Source organism: Talpa europaea, assembly GCF_964194135.1.
Source record: "Talpa europaea genome assembly, chromosome: 6".
Taxonomy (NCBI): Eukaryota; Metazoa; Chordata; class Mammalia; order Eulipotyphla; family Talpidae; genus Talpa; species Talpa europaea.
The window spans coordinates 86759297-86772080 of NC_140072.1; the positions used below are offsets into that span (position 1 = coordinate 86759297).

General features: G+C 32.0%; 1 protein-coding gene across 3 annotated transcripts in view; it reads right to left on the bottom strand.

The window, feature by feature from the left end:
* NBEA (neurobeachin) overlaps window positions 1–12784 on the bottom strand; it is a gene marked incomplete at both ends in the record, with an annotated part of 593662 nt that overhangs the window by 320510 nt on the left and 260368 nt on the right. For all 3 annotated transcript variants that reach the window (XM_084235096.1, XM_084235095.1, XM_084235094.1), the window contains one exon: window positions 7524–7588. In XM_084235096.1, the coding sequence (XP_084091222.1) occupies window positions 7524–7588 (65 nt within the window). The remainder of the gene's footprint in view (window positions 1–7523; window positions 7589–12784) is intronic.

Sequence of the window (12784 nt, forward strand, 5' to 3'; positions counted from 1 at the left end):
TCACCAGAGCCAGAGCGAGGAGCAGAACAGGCAAAGGACCGAAGTACACTGCTGAGGGGAGCAGTGGGCTTGGCAGGAGAGGTCTGCGTGACATGTGGGACCCTCGCTAGAGTCCGGGGATCACATCCCAGCGCTCAACAGCTGCGCCACCGGGGAGGCCACGGCCATAACTATATTCTTCCTTTACCTTGTTTACTATTCCATTCCTTCACCTCTCACCTTTATTGCATCTCAGAATTGTCACATCATACAAAATACCTTTATGTTACCATAGGCCTCCCTGCAATCTGTAAGTTCATGTCTACCTGCATCTGTTATTTAAACAACACAGCAGTCACAAACGCAAAGGTCAGCTCTTTCGCCTCTTCTGTTGGCAAGTTGAGCCTATTCAGATTTATACCATCAGAATGGTATAAAAACTAAACCAAACTTTTTAAAATAAAGACATGGAGCAGCTGAATCTTAACTGGCATTTTCTTTCAGTAAGCAAACTAAGAACAGCAACAAAAAAAAATATGTCCCTAAGAAATACAAAAGAGAATATAGCATAGATGTTAAAAAAATGAAATACAGGATACCCTTCACTTAAAATATCATTTTTGTTTTTTTAATATAAAGAAACCCAAGTTCTTTATGAGTTTTTATAGATTAATATTACTTAAATCTCACTGAAAAAATAATAGTGCCTAGGAGGAAAGCATACATAAATTTTTCTCAGGGAACAAAACTAAATATATATGCACATAGAGATATATCTTAAACCTGGCTCAAAATATAATAAAATAAAATTTATGATCACTTAATTCTAAAATATATTTCCCTATTGCTTGAGATGTAGTTCCATATATGGGACTTCTTTATCTTATTGTTTAATCAATAAGATTTTACTTATCATTGATGTCTTAAGGTATGTCTATAAATTAACAATTCTGTTTAAGATCTATACAATGAAATCTGTAAAAGCACAAGTTTTTTATGTCATTCATTCACAAAACAGCATACTTAACTTACTACCTGTATAAGATGAGTAACAGATTAGTAAGAAAAATTGTATAGATTAGGTTTTATATGAGAAATATGGAGAAGGAATTTCTGAATTTTAGGGACACTTGGTTTGAAATTGAACTAGTCTCTACTCTAAGCAAAGAGTTTCTTATTCTAAGGTTTTGGAAGTTACTATTTTTTAAATATAATTTTTGCTAAATCAAAGACATGAAACAAACTCAAGCAAACTGAAACTTATTTGCTAGTTATTAAATAGAATGTTAAAAGCGACATTCATATTGTGTCCATATAATAAGTAAAGAATTGTACCTGGATGCAGTATGCTTTTCTTTTGAGAAACTTAAGAAATGCAAGTTATATACTTTTTCCTATTTTAAAAACATAATTAAAAAAATTGGAATTTGTGAAACTCAGTTTAAATTCATTGTGAAACAAGAGTATATCCTGTTTTTGTATGAATACCCATTCATTATATCCTATATGCTTTCAAAAGAGTGATAAAGGCTTTCTATGCAAATGATTAATTTATTTCAAAAGCTCACTCAAATTACATAATTTAAAAAAGTCTTTCCTATTAGCTTTGTAGTCCAATTCATATTTTAATAATTTAAAATCAAATTATTATTGCCAAGATATTATAGCCAATTTTACATCCCATTAACTTTGCTTTGTTTTAATTATAAAGATCCTTTGTTAGATTCCTTTAAATGATCCAGTTTATAATTTCAGCCTGTCCTAGGGAGTACTTTAATTCAGTTGCACATTCATCAACTGTTTTTGTCCTGTTAATTGCAGACAACTGCACAATTGCTTTCACCAGCTATGATTGATGAATTATATTCATGAGTGTAGCTGTTAAGTAGGATAAACATTTATAACAATTTCCACTTAAAGATTTTTATCTTCTTTCCCACAAGGACAAATTAAAAACTGATATTTTAACACGTGAGGGAGTGCTTTTTATGTTTCATTTTAAACCAGTAGAAAACCACTAAAACCAGTAGAAAACCACTACACATTCATGCAAATGAGATAAAAAGTGGGTATAAAGTATAAAGTTTGGGCCTACCATACAGTAAGCATCAATACACAGAAGTCAGACAAACAGAACGATTTTTTTGTTTTTTTTTACTGTAACTACATGCCAACTATCTAAATGTGATATTGTTTTGAACTAGAACTTTCAACTGAAATTCATGAAAGAGATAGGAAATGAACCAAATCAAAGGTGGGAGTCACCAAAATACTTAATTCATACTATATACTATTAAAAAAAGTCCTCTATTTGAAGAGTATACATTGTAGTAGTTGTAGCAATTATCATGTATATTATTTCCAACCTTCAGAGAAACTAGGCAAGAAGGATGTCACAAAGTTCTATAAATGTAATACAATGTTAGAGGGAGATTATGTTACATGCCTAAAGTAGAACATTTTATCAATGGGAGAACTGTTATTTAAATTTAGTACAAAAATATAACTATGCTGGGCCTCCCTGGTGGCGTAAGGGGTTAAACAACGCACTATGAAGCACAGCATCTGCAGCATGAGTTCAATCCCCGAACTGCCAGGGAGCAACTTACATGGCGCAGCAGACCTCTCCTGTCTCGCCTGCTGTTCCCCTCAGCAGTGTATTTCAGTCAGTCTGCCTGTTCGGTTCCCCATTCTGTCTCTGGTGAATCCTGTCACACCCCCTGCATCTCTGGCCTGTACCCCACCTCTTATATGCATAAATAAATTTTTAAAAAATGTAACTATGCTACATATTATAATAGGTACTTTGGAAATGGCCATAATAATAAACTATAAGTAGATAGGAATTATAGTAAGTATATGATAAATATAAACCTGGGGAAATGGAAGGTGTTATGAGAACATAGGAAGGCACATGATCAGGTGTAGGGGTGCAGTTAGGGTGGAATTGAGTGAAGAGAATTTTTTTTTCACTAAAGAAAGAGAAATGAATGTCTTAAAGCAAATGTCCATCTTTGTGTTGTGAACTGCTGGGGAAAACATTGTAACATGAAAGACAGCAACTTCAGCTGGGTCACTGGCCAAACATTCTAGCAAGCCTCCTAGGTTTCCTTGTTATTTTTTTTTCTTGCATTTCTCTACAGTGGTTATCTTTTCTCCAAGTTTTCAAATATGACAAGCCACTCCCGAATTTCATTCATTCTTAGTAAAAGGCCCTGTCACTTCAAAAAGAAAATAAAAGGCCTCATAAAAGAACCCTCTGAATCCTGTCACCAATTTAATTACCTGAACCCTTTCTCAGTGGTTTCCACAAGACCAATCTCTGTACCCCAGTTTTATGCTTCAGACTTCACTCTTTCAATAAAGGAGTAACTCTTTCTTTCCATCATGTTGACTTTTTTTCCATTAACATTTAAATATACTCAAGTCCTTCATTTGAAAAAGTACTCCTACCACTATTCCTAAAATTCAAAACTTTATCCATCTCTGCATCAACACTCCCTTTCCACTTGCACAAATTTCTTATGAACTTGCTGACTATTCATCGTGCACTTATTCCTTTAGCTCCTGTTCTCAATATACTAATCAAATAAGCACTTTCTCAAATATTACCTCCCTCATTTATCTGTTCCCATAACATCTTTTATATACATTTTGGTGTATTTATTACATTTGTAATTATTTCATCTAAGACTGTTGTTTCCATGAGACTGTATGTTCTATTAAAGTAGCAACTGAGTCTGTACCCACAATCTTAGCACACAGGTATTCTCTAGTATAATAAAATTGGAAGAATCAACACAACTCTTGTGACTAACTCCAGTGTTCCAGGTCCATTTAATCCTTACTTAAAAATTCTCTTCTTGACTATTCTTCTCAAACACCCACTCACCATTTTTTCTTCATTCCACTGATAAATATTTGTCACTAAGACAGTGATTAAGGTATGAGTTCTAAAGGAAAACACATCTTAGAGGTCAAGAAAGATTTAAGTAAAGATGTTAATTTAAGGTGATATTAAATGTTAAAAGAGTCAAGTGACTGAGGTGTGACAACTCAATAAGATGGTGAGAGTAGGCCATCTGCAAGAGTGACAATAAACTGATTCCTAAGTGATGGAAACAGCCAATCACATAAAGATGTGGGGTAAGAGGACTTCTAGCACAAATCGCAGGATTCATTCTACACTCCCCCTGAGCATCACATCTTTATACTTATTTATTATTTACCACATATAAGCTGAGTGCACCTAAGTATAAATCTCGGTTCCAGTTACCTTTTTGGAGATTTGAAGTTCCAGATATCATAATTCCTATTCAACATATTTACCTGAACATTTCACAGCAGTTATACATTCAGTATAACTAAAAGTGAAAACATCTTTAATCCAATTCATGCTCTTCCTTCTGTACGTTTCTAAGTAAACTATATCTGTAATATAACTCATCTACTTAACTAAAGCCAACCTTCAAGTTGCCTTTGACTCTTTCCTTTTTATCATCTAATCTATCAGCAATTCTATGGATTTAATTTCCAAAAGATATTTCAAATTTGTCCACTATTAGTCTATGATGACACCATCATCTTCAATGGGAATATTGAAATGTCAGATTGGTAATTTTGCTTTAGTTTTGAGTCCCTGAAATCCATTTGTCACACTGCAGATCGTGCCTAAACATCTTCAATAACACCTTTGCATAGATTACAGACACTTCTTAATAGCATGACCTTTGTAAATAACCCTTACCTCTATATGCTTGGCAAATAACACACTTGCATAGCTGTTGGCTGGCTGAAAATAGCTTTCCAGCATTGTTATGTTATCTTTTGCTTTCAGCCTTTGCACTACATTATACCCCTGGACCAGAATGTTATTCATCTATTTTTTTTCTTTTACATATTTCTATTTTAATCATCTCCTAGTTCTCATACAGTACATTCTGCCTGAATGTAATTTTTTGAACTTGCTTTTTTAAATAGACTATATCTCTTTTTATGTGCAGCTTTAGGTTCACATCAAAATTCTGCAAATTATTAAAAGATTTCCCAGATATGCTCTCCTATATAATCACCATTCCTGACCAGAGTGGTATACTTGTTATCAAAAATGAACCTATGCTAACACAGCATCATCATCAAAGGTCCATAGTTTACATTAGAGTTCAAAATGGGTATTGTTTATGCTATGGATTTGGACAGATGTTATCTAGCACTACACTATCATATGGAGTATATTCCTTGCTCTAAAAACTCTCTGTTCTCTGTGTATACATCCCCTCTTTCCCTTAACCACTCACAACTCTGATATTTTCAGATTGAATTCTTTCACTCTGTAATATGTAATTGAGGTTACTCCATATATTCTTATGGCTTCATAGCTCATTTCTTTTTTTTTCTTTTATAAATTTCTCTATAATTTTTTATATTTTATTTTATATATTCTTTACATCATTTTTCATTTCTGCACAATGTATGCATTTTCATCTTGGTTATATTTCACTAAATAACAAATATAAATGTTCCCCTGTCTGGATATAGCATATAAGTGAATGGTTGCTTATTTATCCATTAACCTACTAAAGGACATCTTGCTTGCTTCCAGGTTTAGAGTTAAGAATAAAGCTGCTATAAACATCCAAGTGCAGATTTTTATATGGACACAAATTTATGTTTATAACTCCTTTGGGAAGATGCCGAAGAATGTAACTACAGGATGCTATAGTAAGATTTTGTTTAGTTTTATAGAAACTGCTAACCAGTCTTTCAAAGCAGCTATGCCATTTTGCATTTCTGCCAGCTATGAATGAGAATCCCTGTTGTTTTACAACCTTCCTAGCATTTGGTGACATCACTGTTCTAGATTTTGTTCTTTTTAATAAGCTTGTAATGGTATCTCCTTATTTTAATTTGCATTACTCTTAATGCATATGACGTGGCGCATCTTCTGTTATCTATATTTGTCATTTGAATATCTTTGGGGAGTATCTGTTATGGTCTTTGATCCATTTTTTAACCAGTATGTTTGACTAATTATTGTTGAAATTTGAGAATTCTTTGTATATTTTGGACAACATTCCTGTATCACATGTGTTGTTGGCAAATATATTCTCCTACCCTGTGACTTGTTTTTTATTCTCTTCACAGTATACTACATAGAGCAGAAAATTTAAATTAGTAACCTCCAGATTCTCAATTCTTTTTATTTTCTCATATATCATACCTTTGGGGTATGCATTATTAAACCCAAGGTTATCTAGATTTTAGCCTATATTATTTTCTAAAAGGTCTAGAAATTTCCATTGTACATTTAGGTCTGTGATTTTGAATTAATTTTGTGGAAGGATGTAAGTTCAGCAAATAGATATATATATGAATGTAAAAATTTCTATAATTAACATGGTATTGTAGTTGGGCAAACTTTTTTCCTATTCTTTATCACCTAAAGATAGATAATAATATTATCAAATCTTAACACAATAAAGTTTTATAAGAAATAATGTTATGTAAAACTGTTATTTAAGCTATAAAGGAAAACTAATGTTTTCTTGCAAAACTTACTTTAATTATTGGAGTTGCATTATTATGATTAAAATAATTATGGAATATTTACATGAGAAATATACAATAAAATGAATTGTTACAAAAACAAGCTATTTCTCAGAACATTGATGGGAAAAAACACTGAGCTGCATTTACGTTAATTTTTTAAAATAACAAATTTCTATACATATAGTTAATATTCAAGAAATATTTTATAAAATATTCTTTTATGACATCTTCCTTGACGACAACTTTCACATCAATGAATATCATTCCTGATCAATTTAATTAAATGTAGTTTGAAGTAAAAAACAGGTTATGCCAAATATTCAGTCATCATTTCTCAAAGAATACATTATAAAAGAAATTCAAGTTATAAAGGATGTAGGTCTCAGGTTCACAGAAGCTGTAAAATGTCAAAATGGTGAACAAATGTTTGTCAAGGAGTGATACAAGAGTGGACTCAAATATATTTTACTCATAGCATCATTTACCAATGATACTTATAAATTCTTTACTGGATGGCTATACATTCTATATTTATATCCTTCACATTTTCAGTTGGATACCAGATAGCATGACATAGATAAAACTATTTTACATGAATTGAGACAGGCTAAGGGAGCATACATGAAGCATGGCACTGAAAACAGATGGAGTGGCAGATGGGACTGCAGATTGGGTTCACTTGATCTGTGTAAAACAACTTCACTACTCAGTGAAATGTGGCTCAAATCTCATAAAACCTTGTAAACTCTGTCCATTTATTTCATACAGACTTTTTTTTCTCCCCCCATTAAATATATCTAATATTTTAAACTTTATTTCTTTGAAGTTCAAAGTTCAAATTTTAATTTTTTTTTAATTTATCACCTGTGTGATAAATTATTTAACTTAAATATATTTTCCTACACATTTTAGGAACAGATGGCAGGAAAGAAGCCATGGCCCAGTGGAATAAAACGTATACTGACTAGTTGTCTATAAATTGTAAAATGAATTACCTTCCTTCATTGATGAGTTCAATAAATGCAAGTCCTGCATTCTTCTGAATAGAATTTTGCCATTCCTAAAAGGAGAAACCAAATGAAATATTAGAAAAATGAACATGTAAACGAAAGTAACATCTGGTTTAAGGAGCATGTTGATGTTGTTAACCTCTATGTAATATTATTTTAACATATTTTATAAGATTTTTAACAAATTTTTTTTGTAATAAATCAAATATTGAAAAGCAGTTCTGCATCACTTAGTTTAGAAGTTACTTTTGAATTCTGAGTAAATTTCAGGCTTGAGGCAGACTGGGATGGAATGTGGTATCACAGGAACAGAGAGATTTCAGCACAAAACTTCTTTCCAAGGGATGAATGATTGCTGTAACTATACAAGGATTAGCAATGTTTGGGATAGGGCCTCCCCAGTGGTGCAGCGGTTGAGCGCTGGGTTGCGAAGTTGCCTGCAGCCTCTGCGGCGCCGGTTCAATCCGCAGCTGCTCCCCAGACACTGGAGGAGGGTCCCACATGGCGAGCAGACCTCCCCTGCTGCCCGCTGCTCCCCTCAGCAGTGTACTTCGGTCCTTCTGCCTGCTCTGCTCCCCGCTCTGGCTCTGGTGAATTCTCTCACCCTCCCGCATTTCTGACTGTACCCCGTGCTTGTATAAATAAATAAATCTTTAAAAAAATATTTGGGATAGAAAAAAAACTATAGAGAATTTTCACTGAGATTATAAAATGAAAATCAGAAATAAAAAAAGCACATTTAGTGATTTGGAAGTGAATAATTCTATTTACACGGGTAGTTTGCATGACTGAAGACAACATTAAAATGTTACAATGAAGCTCTTCTGAAATTTTTTAAATAAACAAAAAACTTAAAAAACTATAGCTACATGTTACTCCTCTTTGCTGATTTAAATTAACATAATTTGAAAATCTGGTAGCTCCAGTGCTTGAACATTATGAATATAATTGTTATATGTTTTTTTGGATTAGGAAAGTATATTGCTCACCTTTCCCATAGAATTTTAAGAATATGCTTTAAACATGTTGAGGGTATAATGGTTTATTCTTGTGATTTCAGTATTTCAATAGATGATATTATAATTTTTGGATAGAATATTTTATCCCTTTTAATATTTTATAAATAAAATTTTTAACTCCATTTTATTAAAAAAAATTCTTATTGATCATCATGTCACTTATCTATAGAGGTGCTTCCTGCATGATTTTCTTGTCTCATTGTTCTGGCCACATAGAGGTCCTGACCACAAATTCAACTTCATAAGAGACACATTAACCCTTCACTATGCTCCTACCCACATTCCTCCTGAAAGCTTTACACACGTGCTATGAAAGAATGTGGCCCCTCAAAGTAAGTATTTGGTGTGTTAATATTCTCTGGTCTAAGTTAATGTGTGACAGAGTATAGGAAAAATCATAAATCTACCTTTCCCCTGGAGAGAGAATCAACACATGAGAAAAGAAATGTAATAGCTTGGGGATATAATGATCACATAAAAGAACAAAATAACTCTGTTTTTAACAAAGGTATTGTGTTCTAGCTATCATAACCTTTCACTAAAATTTACTTATTGTACAAGACTGTTACTGCATTTTACATAGCTTATATAAACATTTAAATCATTTCTGTCTAAAACAATTAGAGGGAACTCTACATTTTCACAAAATGTCTTAATAACATTCTTTTCAAATTTTTCATATGCCAATTTTATATCCCATATTTATTGTTAAACAAAATCACATAAAAAGTACAGTTTTCTCAGGAATACTTCACATTTAATGTTATACAGCTTAAAAAGAAAACAAATTCTTATGTAACAAGAACCATGACACATTGAAGAATAGATTCATCCAGATAACTTCCTAAATATGATCTCTTCATATTTGTGTAACAAATTTTTTTTAATCAGCATAAACATCTAATGTGAATATAATTTTCAAGAAAATAATTAACGAAATTCATATTTAGATATTACATATGCTATGGAATACAAATTACACTGTGCCTAAAAAGATTAGAGCACAATGTTTTTAAAAATCTTAGATCAAACAAAAAAATCTGTTTTAGATTATGAGAAGTTAATTTACAATACTTGAGAGAAATAGTAGGTATGTCTGAGCTAAGGACATCAGAGTTTAAAACACAAGAAAATCAGTGAAAATGTATATGAGATTTTAAACCAGAAATTAAATGTTTTATAAGAGTAATTTGTCATTTTTGAGTAAATAGAAAGAGCATCAGAATATTTTATACAACTTTGCAAGACAGGCTTACCACGAGTCTAAGCTAATGTTTAGGAGCAGACATAATTTAACCCCCCCAAAATCCTAGAAATCTGAGTGTAGAATTGAAGTTACACAAGGGAGGTGTTGGGGGTGGGTACGAAGCAAAGATGGGAGAGGGTAATGGCCTGAAATGGGGAATGATGGTGGGTTGGTGGTAGGTGTGCTGACATACATCTGATGTGATGTGAACCTGAAACTCTAAATCATATACAGAGTTGTACACCAATATTAACTCAATAACATGCATCAATATTTTAAAGTTTTTATTTTTTAAATTGTGGTATGATATAAAGTCTCAGGCAGTAAATACTGATCCCTGTATGTCCATATTCACTTTTCTTCTGAGTGAGAATAATAAAAGTCAAGAAAGTTAATTCTAAATTATAAGTAATATAAAAATAATATAGTAAAACATCCATTTTTAAATATAAGAGCAAAGAATGTCTGTGCTTGTGGTGGGTGGTGTGGGTTACAGTTTGTGTCAAACCCACATCTCTTCTTGACTGTCATTTCATCTCAATCACACAAGTAGCAACAAAGCTAGAAAATTTAAAAATAATTTATATTAGGTGTTTATGGGATTTAGTATTGGACTTATATTAATCTCTCAGTAGTTAGGTGTTTTGAAAGTTTGTCTAATAATTTCTGAACAACAAATATAAAGGCACATAAATGATGAATTTGGGGGCATCTTTAGTTTAAAAGTCCCATCTCTTTACATTCTTGGTAAAATATGGTATATAGTCAAGTTAGTAAAAAGGCTTAAGTATAAAGAAAAAATTAAGATGTGAGGGAAAAAGAATATTTTAGAAAAAATATAAAAAATGACATTTTCCTTTGGTTATGTGCAGTTATAGATGCCCCTTTAGACCTTACTCCTATGCAAAAGGGCAATATTTCAGCCAGAATTTATTCCGGCACAGTAATAAATAGGAAAATATGCAAAAGAAATAGTAATTTTATGGGAAATGGGATAAAACCTAGATCATTAATTTCTTAACACTTAATATTACTTTCATCAATCATAGAAATATAATTATATTTTGTAGTATCTAATAGATGTATGTGTCTCCCCCCTATATCAAAAACTCCTTAATGAAAGGAAGGGTCTTTTTTAACTGTGTAACTAGTAAAAAGAAAGTGTCTGACAGATTATACAAAGATCATTGTATTTTTGTTGAAGGAATGAATTTAAATTCCCCACAATATAAGGTGATATCACTTAGGTCTGTAGTTCTCAATTCTGGCCAAACAAAAGAATCAACAAAGGAGTTGTTAAAAAAAAAAAAACACCAGTTATATCAGACTAACTTTTAAGGAGAGGAGATATGTATTGATATTACTTTAAAGCTTCCCAAATGGTTTTGCTATGAGGTCAGTGTTGAAAACCACTGAGTTTGATCATTTTCCTCTCTTTCTCAATAAGACTACATTCATATAAACCCCAAATTACCTAAATTGTCAGCATAGACAAAGTTAGTTGTTATGAAATGATGCATGTTTGTTTGTGTGTGTGTGTGTGTGTATAATGCCTTTAAAATTTTCAATGTTCAATTACCCAAACTTCCTCTACTCACTTGTAAAATAGTAAACTATTGTATCATAACTGCATCTTCAAAGTAAGGAGATTTCTAAGGTCCTTTTTGGCTGTATCATGGCTTTCGAGTCTCAAAATGGTATTTGTGTAGGAATAAAAGTGCTTACTTACAATGAATGTGTAAAAAAATGTTACAAATAGGTTAGGTAATGATTACATTATTTTACAATAATCCACAATTTTTGCATTTAAAAAAGTACTTCTAAAATGAAAATCACTATGTAATTGCTTCTAGGGATTACAGGAGAATAGGTAAAATATTGAATCAGAGACATGTAAAACTTTGTGACAAGAAAAAGACCTAGCATAGAGGAGGAACTTAGTAATTTTTGTTGTGTTTGCTGAAACATAAACTATGTTGAGAACACCAAATGAAACATAGCTAGATAGGAAAGGGATACATACTCAATTCCTAGCTCTCTAACAATTGTCTGTGACTTGCTGACTTGGAAAAATTATTTAATGTAAAGGAAATGGACACATTCAAGAAGGTGTATCTTCATACAATGTCTTGGCAGTGACAGAAAAAAAGGAGAATATTTTGAAATCTTACCTACAGATAATTCCATAAAGTATTTTACCATTTGAGAAAACATGTACATAAAGATATATTCACTTATACACTATTTAAGAAATGAGCATAGGCATCAAATTTATATCTTCATATGGCAACAAACTAAGGTGGTTTGAATACCTGCAGATAGCTGCCAAATCTTTAGACAGCTTTGTCACAATTTTTTGACTTTTCTACTTGGATGCAAAATATTTCCTCAAGATGAAGGACTTTTTCAGAGAACTGGATATCAAGTTAAGTACCCTTTGAAATGAAACACTTTGAAGACAAATATGTTCCAGAAGGATGACAATGAAATCCCTATGTTCTCTTCACAATCACTTTATGGTAGTTGGATGACCTAGTAGAAATCTCAGGGCCAGGACACAATTTTTTTTCCCCACCAGTTTTTTCCTCCCCATGTCAGCTCAATGCACATTTCTTATTCCCTTTGTTGTGTATACAATTAAGGAAACCAATTTTCTTTAATATGGAGAATATTTCAAGGTAAAAATACAAGGCTAATATGTGATCTTAAGTCGTCTGGAATTTCAGATTGGTATTTTACTTTGTATAGCCTTAATGTCCATGATTAGGTGCTGCTAAAAGAAGTAGGTATATACTTCAAAAGTTTCAAAATAAATGTATAATCTGTCATGCTTATAAAGTCTGTAAAATAAGTTAAGAAGCTAATAAAAGAATTGATGTAAAAATACCATGTACAGAGAAAAACATGAATAATTTTTTCAAAGTGTACAAAAAATAAAGGAGATACATAATCTACTATTCAACATATCATTTAAAAATTTC